The sequence below is a fragment of the Mesoplodon mirus genome (assembly GCF_964341445.2).
Source record: "Mesoplodon mirus genome assembly, chromosome: 12".
Classification (NCBI taxonomy): domain Eukaryota; kingdom Metazoa; phylum Chordata; class Mammalia; order Artiodactyla; family Ziphiidae; genus Mesoplodon; species Mesoplodon mirus.
In genome coordinates this window covers 5,161,812-5,180,451 of record NC_138988.1, presented here as the reverse complement: position 1 = coordinate 5,180,451, position 18,640 = coordinate 5,161,812, and the positions used below count along the sequence as shown (strand labels likewise).

Genomic DNA, 18,640 nt, shown 5'->3' with positions numbered 1-18,640 from the left:
CAGCTGCTGAGCCCGCAAGCCACAAGTACTGAAGCCCGCGCACCTAGAGCCCGTGCTCCACAACAAGAGAAGCCACCACAACGAGAAGCCCGCGCACCCCAACAAAGACCCAATGCAGCCACAAATTTAAAAATTAATAAAATAAATTTATAAAAAATGTAAAAAATTTAAAATAAATAAAATGAACCCCAAGCAGAGTGCTGAAGTGCTGTCTAGCGTCCCTAAGCCAAGAATGCTGTGACGTGCCTTACTGAGAAAATACACTTGTTAGATGAGATTTGTTCAGGTGTGAGTTATATTGATGTGGGCCATGAGTTCAATGTTCATGAATCTACAACAGACATTAAATAAAGTGTTTTTAAAAGAAAGCACACATAAAACAAGGTTGTGTATCGATTGGTTGATGAAAATGTTGCGACCAGAGGCTGCCAGGAACCGACCTGCATTCCCTTAGAAGCAATGGTTCAGTGTTCACCAATTCAGTGTTCATGGTGACTCTGTAGAGCTTCTGTGAATAACAAGAATCAACTATATAGATACATATGTAACAAAATTTAAATTCTTACCTGTTAGTGTCACATACTTAAATATTATGAGTGAAATTATATGATGTTTGGAATTGCTTTAAAATACACCAGCAGTGGGGGAAAGGTGTATTTATGGAGAGTGTAAAAGAAACAAGATACCAAAGGTTGAAGATGCTGGAAGCGATCTACTTTTGTGTATGTTTGAAAAGGACCATAACAAAAGGTTTAAAATACACACTGTTGGGAGTTCCCTGGTGGCCTAGTGGTTAGGATTCCGCGCTGTCACTGCTGTGGCCTGGGTTCAACTCCTGGTCAAGGAACTGATTTCCCGAAAGCTGCACCACACAGCGGGGAGGGGGGGAACACCAAGGAGAAAATCTTGGGGGAAGAATATCTTGTTCATTAGCTTTCACTCTGGACCCTCTGTGGGGACAGGGCTCCAGATGATGGCCCCTGAGATCCCCTTATGGGCGCATCCCAAGCTGAGTGCCGAGCACCCGCTGAGGTTGTGGAGACCTGGCTCTAGTCTCAGCGCCACCTCAGACTTGCTCTGTTACCTCTGGCAACTCACCGTGCCTCTGATCCTTTTTTCTTACCAGTTAAGTAAGGAAGTTGAACTGGACACCCTCGGAGTTCCCTTTCATTTTTAAAAGCCTCTCATTCTAAATCCAATACTTCCTCCATTGGCATGTTCTGGTGCAATATTACAGCCTCCCTCCACCTCTCTCTTCCCAACCCAAACCATCCCGATACCACTGTTCTGTGACTCTTGCTCAAGTTCTCCCTTTTTTTCAGCATTCTAACCAGGAAGCTATTCGGCTTTTGATTTCTCTAAAATCTGAACTCCTGAGCTAAGCAGTTAAGGCCCCTGCAGGCAGACCACCCACTTAATGCCACGTCTTGAGCTCTTTCTACTAGGAGCTCACAGTCCAGTTAAGGAGGACCAGGAATCAGGGACAGCATAGGGGCCACCAGACTATTGTGGGAGCACAGAGGCAAGTCACCCAAGCCAGCCTGGGGAAGCAAGAGGAAGTCTGAGGAAGAGATATCTGAGCTGAGGCCTAAAGGGTGACCAGGAATCAGTGCTCCAGACAGGGGAGAAGGATGTTCCAGGTAGGGACAACAGCGTGTGGGAAGGCCTGGAGACAAGAGAAAGTTGGGAAAGGTCCAGATTTCAAAGCCTGTCTCACCTAGCCCCATAAATCTCTCTGGCACAATTTGCCACCCTTCCCTGTCACCCATCTTCCCTACCTGCCCAGCATGTGTGGTATGTGTGCTGGGGACCCTGGGGTTCATATTTAGGAAGGTGTTTATTGGACTCCCTACCAGGCCTCCTTTAAAATAACCAGGTGGGAGAAACGTTTACAATTCCCAGGGCACTTCTGTTTTGTTCTTCCCTCATAATCCTGACAACCCATTTTTCAATAGAGGAAACTGTGGCTCAGAAAGGTTAAGTCACTCACTCAAGACTAACCACACAGCCAGTGAGCGGGGAGGTAGGGATGCACATGCAGGTCTGACTCCCGGCCTGTTGTCCTTGACTTGGCCTTGACGCTGCACAGGGCGGCCAGTGCCCATACTGGCTTTTGGTCAGTGCCCTGTGCGAGGGGGCACTTCTTACAGGTTCCCTGCATGCTGCACTTATACAAAAGCATTGAGAAAGCTGAGGTCTGCGGGCTGAGCTCAGTGGACCCCGCTTCCTCAGGGCTGGGGTCATATCAAGTCCCGTCGCTTCAAGAGTCCCATCTCCCCAGGGGCGAGGACCCCAAGTCCTTAGACCTGAGTTCTGAGTCTAGTCCTATCACTCTTAACTCCAGTACCTCCCAACTACGTGACATTGGATAACTAACTTAGATCTCATCTGTAAAATGGACCTTGCGGGATTGTTGTGGGGATTAAACGAGAATAGCATGTGTGCAGGGCGGTAGCGCTACGATCGCGGGGAAGGCGGGAAAGAGGACGCGCCGCCTCTGCCTTACACCTCGCGAGGAAAGAGCAGCACCCACCGAAGACCCGCCTTAAGGCCCTGCGCAGGTGCGCTCCGCAAACACCCGGCGGGCCCTCCCTCGGGCTCTGCGGCTGCGCAGTCGTCCGGCTTTGCAGCCGCACTGCTTGACGGCAGCGGTGTCCGCCCCCAGCGGCCGGCGTTGCCGGGGTAACGGCGAGGGCGTAGGGCAGAGGAAGGTAAGGCTCCGGGGTTCGGTAGCAGGTGGCGTCCCGGGGAGCTGAGCGCGGTGCCGCAGCACAAGGGAGGGGTCTCCGCCGCGGGAGGAGACATCGCCTTTTTCGAAGCCCTCCGGGGCCAGAGCGGAAACGGCCCACAGACGTTCCCCGGGTCTCAGAGTCGCACCAGACTGGGCCGGGACGCGGGGCCTGGCTTCCTTCTTCCACCGGAATTAGCCCCTTTCCCCTTCTCCGTGTACCTGTAGCCCTCTTTTTTATGTTCGTTCTGGAAACATTGACGCCACGTCCAGTGCTGGGGGCAGAGGACGTCAAGGTGCACCTGACACCGGCTCTGCCCGAGTGGAGCTTTAGCCGCTAGTAGGGTTGCTGGGGGCGCCACTCTAGGGAACCAGCAAAGGGATGCGTAATGACAAGGAGTTGCGGGTTTGTTGGGCCCTTAACACTTCGTGAGCATTAGTTGCAGCTGCAGCTTCCGTCGGGCTAGCACTTCACATGGTAAGCCCAGTACCAGGCTCCTTCGCACAATTACCCATCTAATCCTCACAACAGCTTGCAAAGGTTTATCGTTTGTTTACATGTCTAGTCTCCGGTTCTAACTTGAAAGCTCCCCAGAGGCAGGGTTGTTTGCCTTCTCCGTTTAATCCTTGCCTCCCCTGGCCCAGGAGGTACGCATTTGGAGCTTCAACGGTTTTTTAATTGGGTGAATGTGAGTTTTGCTGAGTGGAAGGTTTTAACCAGGCTGGTTTGGCAAGGTGGGCTCACAGGGTTGGAAAGTGGGCCCCTTTTTTGTTTTACTTTGTTTTGTTTGGAATAAACATCTACTGAACACCTAAAAGGTGTTAGCTTATCCGCTCAAGGGAAGGATTAGGAACAAGTCCTGATTTTGATAGAAAAGTAAATGTACTTAACACGATTGGTGCCTCGAGTTGGTATGCCCAGGTTTAGAAAAGGAAAAGTAACAGCTCCTTCCTTACATGTGCGTAGCAGTCAACCCCTGAGTCCCTTTCCTCATCTGTACAGTGGAGATGGCTGTTGGCATTGAGTTTGAATAGGCCATCCTATCACCAGTAGTTGACAACTTTGGCTACATATTGAAATCACCTGGGTCCCACCCCAGAATTTCTGATGTAATTGTAGGTAAGGCCTGGGCATTGGAAGTTTCAGAATTTCCTCAGGTGATTCTAAGGGAAGCCAAGCCTTGAGAGCCGCTGTTATATATGACCCCAGTTTAATTTTCTTAATCTTTTCTTTAAAAACATTTTTTTTTCCCTCTGTCCTGCCGAGTGGCTTGTGGAATCTTAGTTCCCCAACCAGGGATTGAACCCGGCCCCTCAGCAGTGAATGCATGGAGTCCTAACCACAGGACTGCCAGGGAATTCCCTCTTAATCTTTTCAGTTGTCCTTCCCGGCTTGAGAAGCTGCACAGGCATCAAGCCTTCACATCCCAAACCCCCTGACCAATGGCCCAGTCTTTCCTGTACATTTGTGTGTGCTTCAGACAGGGGTCCTCTTTGAAGCCAGTCTTCTCACCGTGCCCTGTCTCCCTGCCTTACTGGCCTCTCATCTTCCCAGCTGCGGCGCTGTGGCCAAGTGACCTGCCCTCTCTAAGCCTCCATTTACTCATCTGTGAAATGCGGGTAGCGGTACCCACGTGTGTAGCGTTGGCACAGTGCCTGGCATGTTGTACCTCCCAGTGATGGTTAGCTGTTGTAATGGTGCTCACATCCCACATCTCCCGTCATGCTGGTCTCCTATCTTGGCACTGAAGAAACATTTCTGAAATGCCTACTGCAGATACGGAGAATAACAAACTCAATCCTTTCTCCCCTGCTTTGCCTTCCAAGTTCTGCACAAGGCAACTCTTGTATGAAACTGTGACACGAGAGATCTTCTGGTTTGTCCTATTGAATTTTTTCAGCTTTATTGAGAGATGATTCATATACCATAAAATTCACCCTTGTGAAATGTACGATTCAGTGATTTTAATACATTCAGAGTTATGCAGCCAACACCATCAATGCAATCTAATTGTAAAGCTTTTTCATCCCTCAAAATAAACCCCATACCTATGGGCAGTCATTCCCCATAGCTCCCTTCCCCCAGCACCTGGCAGCCGCTAATCTACTTAGTGTTGCCCTTTGGATTTGCCTGTTCCGGATGTTTCATATTAATGGTCTTATACAATGTGTGGTCTTTTGTGACTGGCTTCTTTCACTCCACGTAATGCTCTCAAGGTTCACACACATTATGGTCTGTATCAGTACTTCGTTCCTCTGTTAATTGCTGATAATATTCCATTATATGGATATAACCCATTTTGTTGATCCATTCATCTGTTGATGGACATCTCGGTTGTTTCTACTTTTTGACTGTTATGAACAATACTGCTGTAAACATTCATGTACATATATATTTTTAAATTTATTTATTTATTTATTTTTGGCTGCATTGGGTCTCCATTGCTGCGCGTGGGCTTTCTCTAGTTGTGGTGAGCGGGGGCTACTCTTCGTTGCGGTGCACAGGCTTCTCATTGTGGTGGCTTCTCTTGTTGCGGAGCACGGGCTCTAGGTTCACGGACTTCAGTCGTTGTGGCATGTGGGCTCAGTAGTTGTGGCTCCTGGACTCTGGAGTGCAGGCTCAGTAGTTATGGCACACGGGCTTCGTTGCTCCGCGGCATGTGAGATCCTTCTGAACCAGGGCTCAAACCCGTGTCCCCTGCCTTGGCAGGTAGATTCTTAACCACTGCACCACCATGGAAGTCCTGTGTACAAATTTTTGTACGAACATGTTTTCAGTTTTCTTTTATCTACCCAGGAGTGGAATTGCTGGATCATATGGTTACTTAGTGTTTTAACATTTGAGTGGCTTCCAGATTGTTTTCTAGTTCTGTTCAATTTGAAGATGAAGAAACTGGGTTCAGGGAGCTTTACGTGGGGTGTTGAAAGTCACATGATCGTAATGGCAGCTTTGCATTTATGGAAGGCCTACTGGGAGCCAAATTCTTGACGTGCTTGCTGCCTCATGTGCAGAGGTGGCTCTAAACCTGGGATTTTGAGGTTTTGTGAAAAACTGGGAATCTTGTGGCAGGAGCCTCCGTCATGCACGCGTGGGCTGGAGTACAGGGTTCTTGCCGTCAAGTGTCATAGCTCATTTCTGCCTTTTTTTTTGGAGAGTGTAATAGCAATCTGAAAGGGAAAATCCTAAACAAACCAGGCAAATTGAAACAGAACCGTTTCACTTGTTTGAGAGAATTTAATTGGAAGTTGTTGAAGTTAGCCATTAAAATTTTCTCTTTCTTAAAAATCTCAAATGTAATATATACAAATCGAATACTCACCAGAGGTTAAGTTATAAAAGTGCAATGATCATAAAAGTTCGAATTATTCCTGGAAATCCCTAGAAGGTCCCTCACTAGAGACCCACATCCTGCCTCAAAAAAGCCAATACAGCATCATTTTAATTGTTAGAACAATTGCCGTTTCTTCAATTGAATGCTAAATGCAATACAATTGACCCTTGAACAATGCAGGAAGTCAGGGCTCTGACCTTCTCTGCAGTCAAAAATCTGAGTGTTGGGGTTTCCCTGGTGGCCTAGTGGTTGAGAGTCCTCCTGCCGATGCAGGGGACACGGGTTCGTGCCCCGGTCTGGGAAGATTCCACGTGCCGCGGAACGGCTGGGCCCATGAGCCATGGCCGCTGAGCCTGCGCGTCCAGAGCCTGTGCTCCGCAACGGGAGAGGCCACAACGGTGAGAGGCCCGTGTACCGCAAAAAAAAAAAAAAAAAAAGGGCCTCCCTGGTGGCGCAGTGGTTGAGAGTCCGCCTGCCGATGCAGGGGATGCGGGTTCGTGCCCTGATCTGGGAGGATCCCATATGCCGCGGAGCGGCTGGGCCCGTGAGCCATGGCCGCTGAGCCTGCGCGTCCGGAGCCTGTGCTCCGCAACGGGAGAGGCCACAACAGTGAGAGGCCCGCGTACGGGGAAAAAAAAAAAAAAAAAAAAATCTGAGTGTAATTTATAGTCGGCCCTCTGTATCCCTGGTTCCTTCATATCCGAGGTTCTGCGTCTGTGGATTCGACCAGCTGTGGCTGGTGGAGTACTGTAACATCTACTCTTGAAACAAATCTGGGTGTAAGTGTACCCAGGCAGTTAAATCCCATGGTGTTCAGGGGGTCAACTGTGGTTGCTTGGGTTGAGTGATAAATTGGCAAGTGAAAATCTACTTTAAATGCCCTAGGGAGGAAATCTTAATTGCCCATTAACATGTGGTGTTCATAGTATTGTTATGAACGCTATATAGCGATACGTGTGTGTGTGTGTATGTATATACATATATACACACACACATAGATGTATGTAAAATGCATACAGTTGTGCTCATTATTTAATTCCATCGAAGGACTCTTATTTAGAAATTAAATTATTTTAGCATTTTGCTGCTTGGAATACTTTGGCAATCCTATGACGGTTCCAAGTTGCTGATTCTTACTTTTTATTGTGACTTTTGTAATTGATTTATCAATGTCTCTAACTTCCTTGGTCTTTGTTTTTCTTTGTCCTCATTTAATTCCTCAACATCTTTGCGAGGGTGGGTAAAGGAATCATTACACATTGGACAGGGCTTTTGATTTCTTTTTAATGGGCGTAAACCCCGAGAGCCACTCAGCTTCCTGCCTCAGCTTTGGCCGCCTTCATTGGCTGTTTCAGGCTTGATTACATCCTTTACCCAACAGGATGCTGGTACTGAGTGCAGGAGGCACCTAAATAATCAGTCGTACTTGTTCCCCGTGAGGGTTTGGAGCCATGGAGGCTAAACACGTGTGTGATGCAGCTCCGCTGTATCTTCAAGCACCAGATGTGTTGTCCACCTAAGTCGGGTCCAGAGCCGGGACTGAGGGCGGAGCAGATTCAGGTCCCCTGTCTCATTCCAGGGCACCTGCCCAATGAGTGGAGCACCTGACCCAGTCCCCTGCACTGCCTGTGTTTCCCCCTTGCATGTGGTTGAGTTTTCCTGAGTTAAAGGCATCTGCTGTGGCTCTCTGTCTTTATCGTACAACGCTCTCAACTTGACTTCCTTCCCGCAGCTGTTATTGGTCTTGTCCTTGTTTTGTCTCCTCGGGTTGAGGGTAAGGCCTGGAAGGGAGAGGTACTGGCTTCGCCTTCCTTTCCTCCCTCGTAGTGCTGGGCGCATGGTAATTCCATAATTCTCCATACTTCTCTGTAACCCTTCAGCCCCTAACCTGGGGAAACAGTGAGCCTCCAGACAAGAGGAGGCAGCTGCTGCCTGTGCTCACAGCGGAACCCAGAGGGAAGAGCGTGGCCTCTGGCGTTCAGCAGACCCGGGGTCATCCAGGGCCACCACCCTCCAGGCCTCTGACAACGTCCGTCTAACCTGGCTCTGTTGCCTCGTGTGTCACACGGTGTTCTTAGTGCTAATGGTAATAGTGCCGTGATAGGAATCACGGTGAACGTGCAGAGCGCTCAGTGCTGCGTGCCGGGGCTGTTCTAAGCTCCTGTGGGTCTAAACTATAAGATGGAGTCTGTGTTTATCCTTATTTTGCAGATGGGGAAACCAAAGCACAGAGAGATCAAGTAACTTTTGCCCCAGATCACAGAGCCGGGCAGTGGGGAAGCCGATTCCCATCCCTGCCCTCTGGCTTGACACTTCCTGCTATTAGCCACTCACGCTTGGTGCTGAGGAATAGACCCTTAAATGATGACTGTTGCTGCTGCTGTTATTACTATTAATTTACCTGAAAAACTGGGAGATGATTGACCGAATGTTTGGAACGTATTTTAAGGTCCTTGTTTGGAAAAGGAGGTGCTCACTAGATTTACTTCTTTGAGGACAGGGTCCTTTTGGTTTTCTCTTTGTATCCCTCGCACCTCTGATGATTGGGAGCCTCTGGTGGGTGCTCGGTAAATGTCTGTCGGCCGCTTGAGAGGATGGGAGGAATCCTCATGGGCAGAAATCCTCTTGTGCTCGCTGTCAGGAGACCTACGAGCGGCATTGTGACCATGGACGTGTCGCTAGGCCTCAGTCTTCTCAGCTGTAATGAGAAATGGTACCAGGGCATTGTTGTGGGAAGTAATCGAGATACCCTAGGTGGGTAGGCTTTGTGCTGCGCAAACAAAATCTTTTCGTTACTCCCTCTTTTTGTTCTCTGCTTTGTAAATATTTTCCCCACAGACCACAAGGTTTTCTGAGCCTGGATATAAATGTACTCACATGTTTGGTCAGTACAGTTATTGATTGACTTGTTTCTTTCTCCCTATTACAGTCTTTAAAGAACAGTTACCTTGGGAAATGGCAGAGGCAGTTTTCCGCCCCCCAAAGAGGAAAAGAAGAGTGTATGAGAGCTATGAGTCTCCACTGCCGATCCCTTTCGGTCAGGACTGTGGTCCTAAGAAGGACTTTAGAATATTCCGGGCCGAGATGATAAACAACAATGTGATTGTGAAGAATGCAGAAGATATGGAGCAGCTCTATGGGAAGGTATGTGCGGGCAGCCTCAGCTCTGCTGCTTCCTGACAGCCCTGAGCCAGCCATTCTCTCCCCATCCACCCCCAGAAACAGACCATGAATGACCCACACGCTTTCCTTGCAGTTTAGTCCAATGTAGGAACAGAATCAGGTGCCCCGAAGCCATAAGCCCAGAGGACAGCTCCCAGCCACAAACCCACATTTCGTCAGTGAAGCTGAGTCAGTGCATTGACCTTTCTTGGTTTTTGATTATAAAAGCAACACATGTTCATTGTAAAAAAAAAAAAAAAAAAAAAATTCAAGCAATTTACAGAAATGTAATGGGTAAAAAGTAAAAATTTCCCCCTCGCTGCCACTCCATCCCCAGAGGTAACCGTAGGGTGGCAGATTGTTCTGGCTCAGGACAAACCAGATGGGGCTTCAGCATGTCCTTTGCTCGCTCTCCTGGTTGAGGACCTCTTCTTACATGAGGACGAGTTCCAGTTTTTGCTTTTTCCATCAGCCATAGGTTTGGGATGAGATTGGAAGCTTGCTTATTTTTTCCCCCATAGCCAATTCAACACTGGAGGCATTTTTTTTTTTTTTTTTTTTTTGTGGTACGCGGGCCTCTCACTGTTGTGGCCTCTCCCGTTGTGGAGCACAGGCTCTGGACGCGGAGGCCCAGCAGCCATGGCTCACGGGCCCAGCCGTTCCACGGCATGTGGGATCTTCCCAGACCGGGGCACGAACCCGTGTCCCCTGCATCGACAGGCAGACTCTCAACCACTGCGCCACCAGGGAAGCCCTGGAGGCATTTTTAAAGCAGCTTTATTGCGGTATAATTTACAGCCATAAAATTCACCCACTGTAAGTGCCCGATGCAATGACTGTAATAAATTCATAGAGCTGTGCACCCACCATCACAGTCCACTTGTAGAGCATTCCCCATGGCCACAGAAGGTCCCCTGATACTCACTGTACTTAATCCCTGTCCCCACTCCCAGCCCAGGCACTGCTGATCCACTTCCTGTTTCTGTAATGTGCCTTCTCTAGACATTTTGTATAAATACATGTTGTAGTCACCTTCCCAATGTGGAATACAGTGGGTGGCACTGACCCCAGTGAGACAGGCGTCTAGGCCAAGGACAGTCTCCCCCCCATTCTCAATATGTAACATTAAGCGGAGGCTTTGTGAAGCGCCAGACACATGATTTCTTCTGATTGTCAATCTGGGTGGAGGGTATAGGGTGTTCATTTTATTATTCTTTCAGTTTTCTATGAGTTTAAATATTTTCTAATTTTAAGAAATGGGGGATGGGGAATCCGTGTTTTTGGAGTCAGCGGGAAGGAGAAGAATAGTCCTTCAGTTCTGCGTACAAGAGAATCCGAGAAGCTTTTTGTTCCTAGTGGACTTGGCTCCTGCTTGTAGGCCACTGTTCCTGATCCACGTGTGCAGAGGAGATCTGCCTCTGCCTGCCCTTCACCTCCAGCTTACCAGGCCTGGGCTGAGACCACTACTCAGGAGACAAGCGAGGTGCACCAGAAACTTCCCAGCTCCCTTCAAAGGATAGGAGAGAGAAGACGCTAAGGTGTTCACTAGTAATCGTGAATTATCTATAATCAGAGGGAAGATGTCAGGCTGTGAAAAATGCAATGACTGTCTTGTTAACTCAAGTCGTTATTCTCCCTCAGCTAAAAAACTGATAACTAAACCTGAACTAACTCTATTTTTTCTCTTCCCGGAAGGGTTATTTTGGAAAAGGTATCCTGTCCAGAAGCCGTCCAAACTTCACAATTTCGGATCCTAAGCTGGTTGCTAAATGGAAAGGTAAACTTGTGCAACATTCAGTTCTTTTGGCAAATTATCTTTTTCTTCATTTTTAGCTCTGACACCAGATTATACAGTAAAATTCTAGAGGAGAAGTAACATGCCATTGGCAGTTTTACTGGTAAAAATAGCAACTAGAATAATTCTAATCAAGGTGAAAGGGTTCTTATGATTGGTGAAAATGTGTTTCGTCTGATTTCTGGAATTATCAAAAGTGTTATTTAGGCTTTTCTGTTGTTAAGCATTGCTCAGCAGAGTCCTGTGTGTGTGGAAGGTACTAGTAATTAAGTGCCTCCTCACCTGTATGCAAGGTGGGTTTTATATTTTATTTCTAGAATTGGAATTTACAACAGTAACCATGACATTGATGTATTTGTTAAAACATACTAATGTATATGGTTCCCATTTGCTGTTCCTCTTTAATTTATAAATCTTTCATCTGGGTGTATTTTTCTAAGGGAGTCTCATGGTAATTACATAACCAATACCAGCAGGTTAAAACAGAATTAGACAGGATTTTTAAAAACATTTTATTGCAAGAAAACATACAAATGAAAACTGCACTGAGATACCATTTCAGCAATCAGAGTGACAGAAATCAGAAAGTGTGACAATGTGCCCCACTGGTGAGCCCCTGAGAAACACTGTCACGCGTTGCTCGTGGGCGTGCAGCTGGTATGGCCATTACGAAGGGGACTTGACTGTCTCGAAAAATCACACATACATTTACTCCCCGCCATCCTCCTCTCCCCCTAACCCCTGGTAACCTTAATATGCTTTCTGTGTCTTCGATTTTGCCCATTCTACATATCTCATATAAGTGGAAACCTTTTGTGTCCTTCACCTAGGATAATTGTTTCAAGGTCTATCCATGCTGTAGCATTTATCAGAACTTTATCCTGAATACTGTTCCATTGTATGATGTATTTTGTTTTGTTTATCCATTTATCCAAAGATGGCTCTTTGGGTGGTTTCTACTTTTTGGCTGTTACGAATAGTGCTGCTGTGAGCATTCACGTACAGGTTTCCATGTGGACGTGTTTTCATTTCTCTTCTGTGTATACCTAGGAGTAGACCTGCTGGATCATATGATAATTCTATTTTAATTTTTTGAGGAACCACGAACTGTTTTCCATGACACCTGCATCATTTTACATTCCCACCAGCAATGCATAAGGTTTTCCAATTTTTCCACATCCTCACCAACGCTTGTTCTTTTCTGTTTTTGTTTTTGATGATAGCCATTTTAATGGATGTGAAGTGGTAAAGGTTTTTCATTTTAATGAAGTCTAATGTATCGTTTTAATTTTTTTTTTCTTTTCATGTGCTTTTGGTGTCATACTAGGGACCCATTACCAAATCCAAGCTTGTGTAGATTTTCCCTGTGTTTTCTTCTAAGAGGTTAATAGTTTCAGCTCTTAAGTTTAGGTCTTTGATCTATTTTGATTTAGTTTTTCTATGATGTAAGGTATGGGTCCAGCTTCATTGTTTTGCCTGTGGATATCCAGTTGCCCAATATATGCACTTACTTTTTGTTTTTTTGTTTTGTTTTGTTTGTTTGTTTGTTTTGCAATATGCGGGCCTCTCACTGTTGTGGCCTCTCCCGTTGTGGAGCACAGGCTCCGGACACGCAGGCTCAGCAGCCATGGCTCACGGGCCCAGCCGCTCCGCGGCATGTGGGATCTTCCCGGACCGGGGCATGAACCCGTGTCCCCTGCATCGGCAGGCGGACTCTTAACCACTGTGCCACCAGGGAAGCCCCTATGCATTTACTTTTAATCCAGCAATTCCACTTCTGGGAATTTATCTTAAAGATACACTGGCAAAAATATGAAAAGAAAGAGCCCAAGGCTATTCATTGCAACACTGTTTCTAATGTTAAAAGACTGGAAACAACCAAAATGTCCATGGAGGGTGGGGATCCCAGCTGAATGAACTATAGAACATTCATATAATGACATGCTGTGGAGCTGATGTAGGAATGGGACATCACTAGGATATATTTCTAAGCAAAGAAAGCAAGGTAAAGCAAAGTATGCTGTGGCTTATCTAGAGGGAGGGGAATATAAATATATTTTTGAAATGTAAGGAAGGATAAATCAATAGTTTTTTTAATGCCTATGGGCAAGGGATGGAACAGGATGGAGAGAGTGGTGAGACTGTAGATTTGACCTTGGAACCTTGTAAATGTATTACATGACAACAAGGTGGTGTAGCCACAGAGGAAGCTATTTTGAGTGACTTTAAAACATGGTAATTTGACTGTTCAGTCCTAATGGGATAGACTTTGTATCTCCTGCCACAGTGTTGTTTAACAGACCACCCCAAAATTCAGTGGCTCTCAACAGCAACCAGATTGCTCATTTGAGTTTCCGGGTTTGCCGGGTAGGTCCACTGATCTTGGCTGGATGTGCTCATCCATCTGGTTAGTTATGGATCCACTGGCTACACTATTAGAAGTCCAGTGATGGGTGTAGCTGGACTCACTGGTGTCGGGTTGTCTGTTGGATGGCTGTCAGCTGGTCTAGGATGGCCTCAGGTGGGATGAGCGGGGGAGGGTACCGGGTATGTCGTCCTCCATAGGCCAGCCTCGGGCACGTCTCATGGTGATTGCGGATGTACTGAACCATTTAGAGATGAAGTGATACGAGGGATGTGTTTCCAAATAATGTGGGAGCCAGGGGAGTGGGCAGAGCAGCAGGTGGAGCCCCGTTGGCCGTGAGTTAATTTAAAGCTGAGTGATGGGAACCTGGGAATTTACTAGACTGTTCTCTCTACTTTTGTATGTTTTCAATTTTTTCATCGAGTTTTTTTTTTTTTTTTTTTTTTTTTTGCGTTATGCGGGCCTCTCACTGTTGTGGCCTCTCCCGTTGCGGAGCACAGGCTCCGGACGCGCAGACTCAGCAGCCATGGCTCATGGGCCCAGCCGCTCTGCGGCATGTGGGATCCTCCTGAACCGGGGCATGAACCCGCGTCCCCTGCATCGGCAGGCGGACTCTCAACCACTGCGCCACCAGGGAAGCCCTTTCATCGAGTTTTTAAAAGGGAGAAAAAAGGTAGAGCAAGTAGCATAATGACCCTGCCTGTCCCCATCACCCAGCTTCAGCAGTTACTAATATTTGACCCCCCAAAAATAGAAAGTTTTCAAATAGTGTAATGGTCTTAACAGTTGAGAATCTTTTCCTGATCTATGTAGTAACTAAGTTTTAAGTAGGGTCGAAATTTGAAGGAAATGAATTTAGGCCAAGGAAACAGAGATTATTAAGGTTGTGGGCTGCCCTCAGGAAGTAGATTTCAAATGTCCGTTTCAACATTTTGTCTTCAACCTCATCTTCCACCCCCTCTCCACCCACCCTCTTCTACTCGTTGGTACCACGGCCACCTTGGCCGATATGGGAATCTGCCATGCGTTTGCCATCCCCAGCCTTTGTGCATGGTGTCCTCCGCCTTTTTCCCCTGGTCCGCCTGGCGAACTCTTACTCATTCTTCAGAGCCCCGCTCGATTACTCCTCCTCCTTTGTGTTTTTTCCTAACCCTTCCAGGTAAACTAAGCCAGTCTCTTTACAATATGTACTGTCCTTGCTCAAGAAGGGTTAGAATCAGCTTGGGTTAGAATCCGTCGTGTCTGGTCTGTCTCCCCAACTAGCGTGTGAGTATCTCAAGGAGAGGGGATTTGCTTTATTACTTCTGTATATCTCATGCTGGGCACATGGAAGGCTGTCAGTGAAACTTGCTAAATTGTAGCTTGTTGTTAAATTACCAGAGGAGGGAGGTCTCCTTAGGTCAAATTACTAAGGAGATAGGAGTCTGTGAACTCACCTCCCTAGGATTTTAAAGCCGAACAGCATCAATTCCAGGCCTTTAGAGCACCAGAGAGGAAGCCGAGTGTGGAAGAGGAAAGATGAGCTGCCCAAAGGCAGGGTGAGGGAGGAGCAGGACAAAAACCCACCCCGTCAGTGACCTGGTCAACACTTTAAGTGGAAAGACCCTTCCAGCCAGATGCCCAGAGCTGGAACTAGAGCCTGGGACTCCCAAGCCCACGTCCAGAGCTAACACCGCCATGAGATCTACTTCAACAACCCTTTCCTTAGGCGCGTGAGCAGCTGTCACAGAAGGTGCTTCATGGAACACGGAGAACGGGGGTAAAGTGTGTAACCTTAAGGCTTCGGTACTCTGGCCTAGAAGTTGAGGGCCCGAGCATTCGGAGGTGGCAGAGTTTCCCCTTCCATGCTGTCGCTGCTTAGCTGGAGTGTTGAGAAGGATTCCGAGGTCACATCTCAGGCCAGCAAGAGCCCTGACAGGTCAGCAGTGCCTGCCAGGGCGTGGGTGCAGGGCGTGGTGGTGTATAAAGCACCTGTTTGGCTGCTTGGACAGGATTCATTCAACCTTCTGGATGTGAGATTTTGTGAATCTTGAAATTCTTTTTCATTTCTAGGTTGTCAGTGTTTTCCCCCTTAAGGAAAATGTGTCTAAACTAATAGCACTTCTTTGTTGTTGCAGATATGAAGACAGATATGCCTGTAATCACGTCAAAAAAGTAAGTCTTGGTGGACTTTGACCTTGGGCAAAATTATGGTTTAAATCCGATCTGTTTTCAGGCAGCCTTTTCTGATGTGGTTGTCCACACCTTTTTGTGTGTGTGTGTGTGGTGGTAGTAGGTGTGTGCTTGAAAATTATGTCTGAACTTAATGTGGATCAAATCATATTTGAATTGCACTAAGTAAGTTTATTTTTAAAAATAATCCTAAACCAAAACGTTTGCCAGTTAAATTCCTTCCAAAATATGAACACTAATCCTGTAACGTATATTGTCTGTCAGCACTAAGGTACTTAGGTTTGGAGCTGGCCTCCTGCACTGTGTGGGCGTCAACAGCCCTGTCCTCTTTCATCACTCCACACTTGCGGGGCTAGAGAAAGCCGCTTTCCCAGAGGCTCTCACACAGACCACCCACACAGCCATGATCCTTCCTTCCTCTGGGCTTTTGTTTATGCTGTTCGCCTTTCCCAGAACACTCCTCCCTAACCTACCAGGCACGCGTGCTGCTGGCTATTCCTGCACGTCCAGCCTACGTGCCAGTTTCCTGGAGCGTCTCCGCGCCGCCCTTTCCTCCGCTGCCCCCGCAGAATCTGCCTTGGCGCCTGTCGCTGTGCCATACCTCACACACTGGACTTAGACTGTCAGTTGTCAGAGGGCGGGGACCATGCCGGGTTCCCCTCTGCAGCCCCACACCCAGCGCTCCCTTGGTAGGATTTTGTTGAGTAAATGTTCCTCATTCTAAACGCCCGTCATCCCTGCGGGACAGCTCAAGTTGCAGCTCTTCCGTGAAGCCTTCTGAAACCGCTCAAGCCTACAGTGGTTCTTCCTCTTGCTTCTGGCACGTACTGGCAGAATCTGACAGCTCCTTTTCAGGCTCTGAAACCCCACGACCAGGGAGTGCCCGAGAGGCAGTGGCACCTGGGAGATCTCAGGGGCTGCTCTGGCCATAGCCACAGGCTGGGGGACGGCATAGGGCCTGAGAGGACCTGGCCGAGCCCTTATTGCACTGGGGGCTGCAGTGTAGACAGGCTGCTGCAGCCAACACTAGGATGCAGAAACAGCAGAAGCCTGTCCCTCAGAACCGCACCCCAATCGGGCTGGCAGGACAGATGACACGGCAGCAAGCCCGTTTAAATATGTGAGGTTCTGGGGGGTGGGGGACTGCCGTTGTCCCCCCCCCCCCCATCTGAAGGTTAACCCTCGGTAAGCTCTGTAGAATGTGCAACATTCCAGGAATTCTGTTGACCCTTGCGTCAGTTTCCTAGGGCTGCTGTAACAAAGTACCACAGACTTGGCGATTTTTTTTTTAATTTTTTTTTTATTAGTTTCTGCTTTATAACAAAGTGAATCAGTCATACATATACATCTGTTCCCACATCCCTTCCCTCATGCATCTCCCTCCCTCCCACCCTCCCCATCCCACCCCTCCAGGCGGTCACAAAGCACCGAGCTGATCTCCCTGTGCTCTGCGGCTGCTTCCCACTATCTATCTACCTTACGTTTGGTCGTGTATATATGTCCATGCCTCTCTTTCGCTTTGTCACAGTTTACGCTTCCCCCTCCCCATATCCAACAACCTAAGCGTCCATCATCGGATGAATGGATAAAGAAGATGTGGCACGTATATACAATGGAGTATGACTCAGCCATAAAAAGAAACGAAACTGAGCTATTTGTCATGAGGTGGATGGACCTAGAGTCTGTCCTACAGAGTGAAGTAAGTCAGAAAGAGAAAGACAAATACCGTATGCTAACACATATATGTGGAATTTTAAAAAAAAATGTCATGAGGAACCTAGGGGTAAAACGGGAATAAAGACACAGACCTCCTTGAGAATGGACCTGAGGACTTGGCGATTTGTTGTTGTTGTTCTTGTTTGGCTGCATCAGGTCTTCGTTGTGGCAGGTGGGATCTTTGGTTGCGGTGTGTGGGCTTGTCTCTAGTTGTGGCACGTGGGCTCCAGAGCGCGTGGGCTCTGTAATTGCGGCACTGGCTCAGTAGTTGCAGCGTGCAGTCTCAGTTGCCCCACAGTACGTGGGATCTTAGTTCCCCGACCGGGGATCGAGCAGGCATCCCCTGCATTGCCAGGTGGATTCTTAACCACTGGACCGCTAGGGAAGTCCCAAACTTGGCAATTTAAGAGAACAGAAATTTATTCTCACGGCTCTGGAGGCCAGAGGTCCCAAATCAAGGTGTCAGCGGGGCTGTGCTCCCTCAGGAGGCTCTAGGGGAGCGTCCTTCCTGCCTCGTCTTAGCCTCTCGTGGTGGCCAGCAGTCCTTGGCCCTCCTTGGCTTGTAGACACATCACTCCAGTCTTTTCCTCCATCGTCGCATGGTGGTCCACCTTGTGTGTCTCTGTGTTTGTGTCCAAATTCCCCTTTTTTCCCAGTTAGTTTGCCCTCATCTTAACTTCATGACATCTGAGAAGACCTGTTTCCAGATGAGGTCCCATTTGCAGGTGCCAAGAGGTAGGACTTCAGCACATCTGACAGTTCTGTCAGGAAAGTATGCCCTCCCCAGCACCCCCGTCAATACTTGATTCATCATCAGTTCATAAAACTTGCAGTCACAATCTAAATTTTGTTAAATATTAGAAAAATGGACTCTTTTTCATACCTTGAGGTTAATTTTCCAACTTAAGTACTTGTTATAATTGTTTATTTCCTCAGAAATTTGGATCCCTCTTTCCAGTGGATTCACTCTAATTGGCCTTTTTCCAACAGTAGTCGTCCTTGGGTGCTGAGAACCTCCTGTGTGATCTTTTCTGGAGGTGAGCATCCAGACCCTCAGGGGATGCACTTGGGGGCTGGAGTTTGCAGGGTTGTGTCCTGAAGGACCAGCCCTGAGGATGGTGCCGGTCCCCCTCCTCGCTTGTGGTCCTCTCTCCAACCAGCACTTACTGTGGGTGCCCATGTGTCAGGCACTGGGTAGGTGCTGGAGATACAAGAGGAGGAAAGATCTCTGTCCTCTTCTTGGGGATTTATAGTCCAGCGGGAGGGGAAGAGGAGTAGACAAATGAGCTCTTCTGTGATGAATATTATGATGAGGTATCGCCATCAGCATCAGCATCGTTGTCATAGCCAATCGGTACTGATTCTCCAAC

The 18,640-nt window shown here is 47.7% G+C and overlaps 1 protein-coding gene across 3 annotated transcripts in view; it reads left to right on the top strand.

Moving 5' to 3' along the window:
* Positions 1–2,652: 2,652 nt before the first annotated feature.
* Positions 2,653–18,640, top strand: part of TSEN2 (tRNA splicing endonuclease subunit 2) — a 40,347-nt gene continuing 24,359 nt past the window's right edge. For 2 of the 3 annotated variants that reach the window (XM_082639379.1, XM_082639377.1), the window contains exons 1-4: positions 2,653–2,711; positions 8,990–9,204; positions 10,918–10,999; positions 15,500–15,536. In XM_082639379.1, coding sequence (XP_082495505.1) covers positions 9,016–9,204; positions 10,918–10,999; positions 15,500–15,536 — 308 coding nt within the window. In that variant the 5' untranslated portion in view covers positions 2,653–2,711; positions 8,990–9,015. Of the gene's footprint in view, positions 2,712–2,864; positions 3,207–8,989; positions 9,205–10,917; positions 11,000–15,499; positions 15,537–18,640 lie in introns of those variants that run through there. The other variant, XM_082639378.1, reaches the window with a different exon arrangement.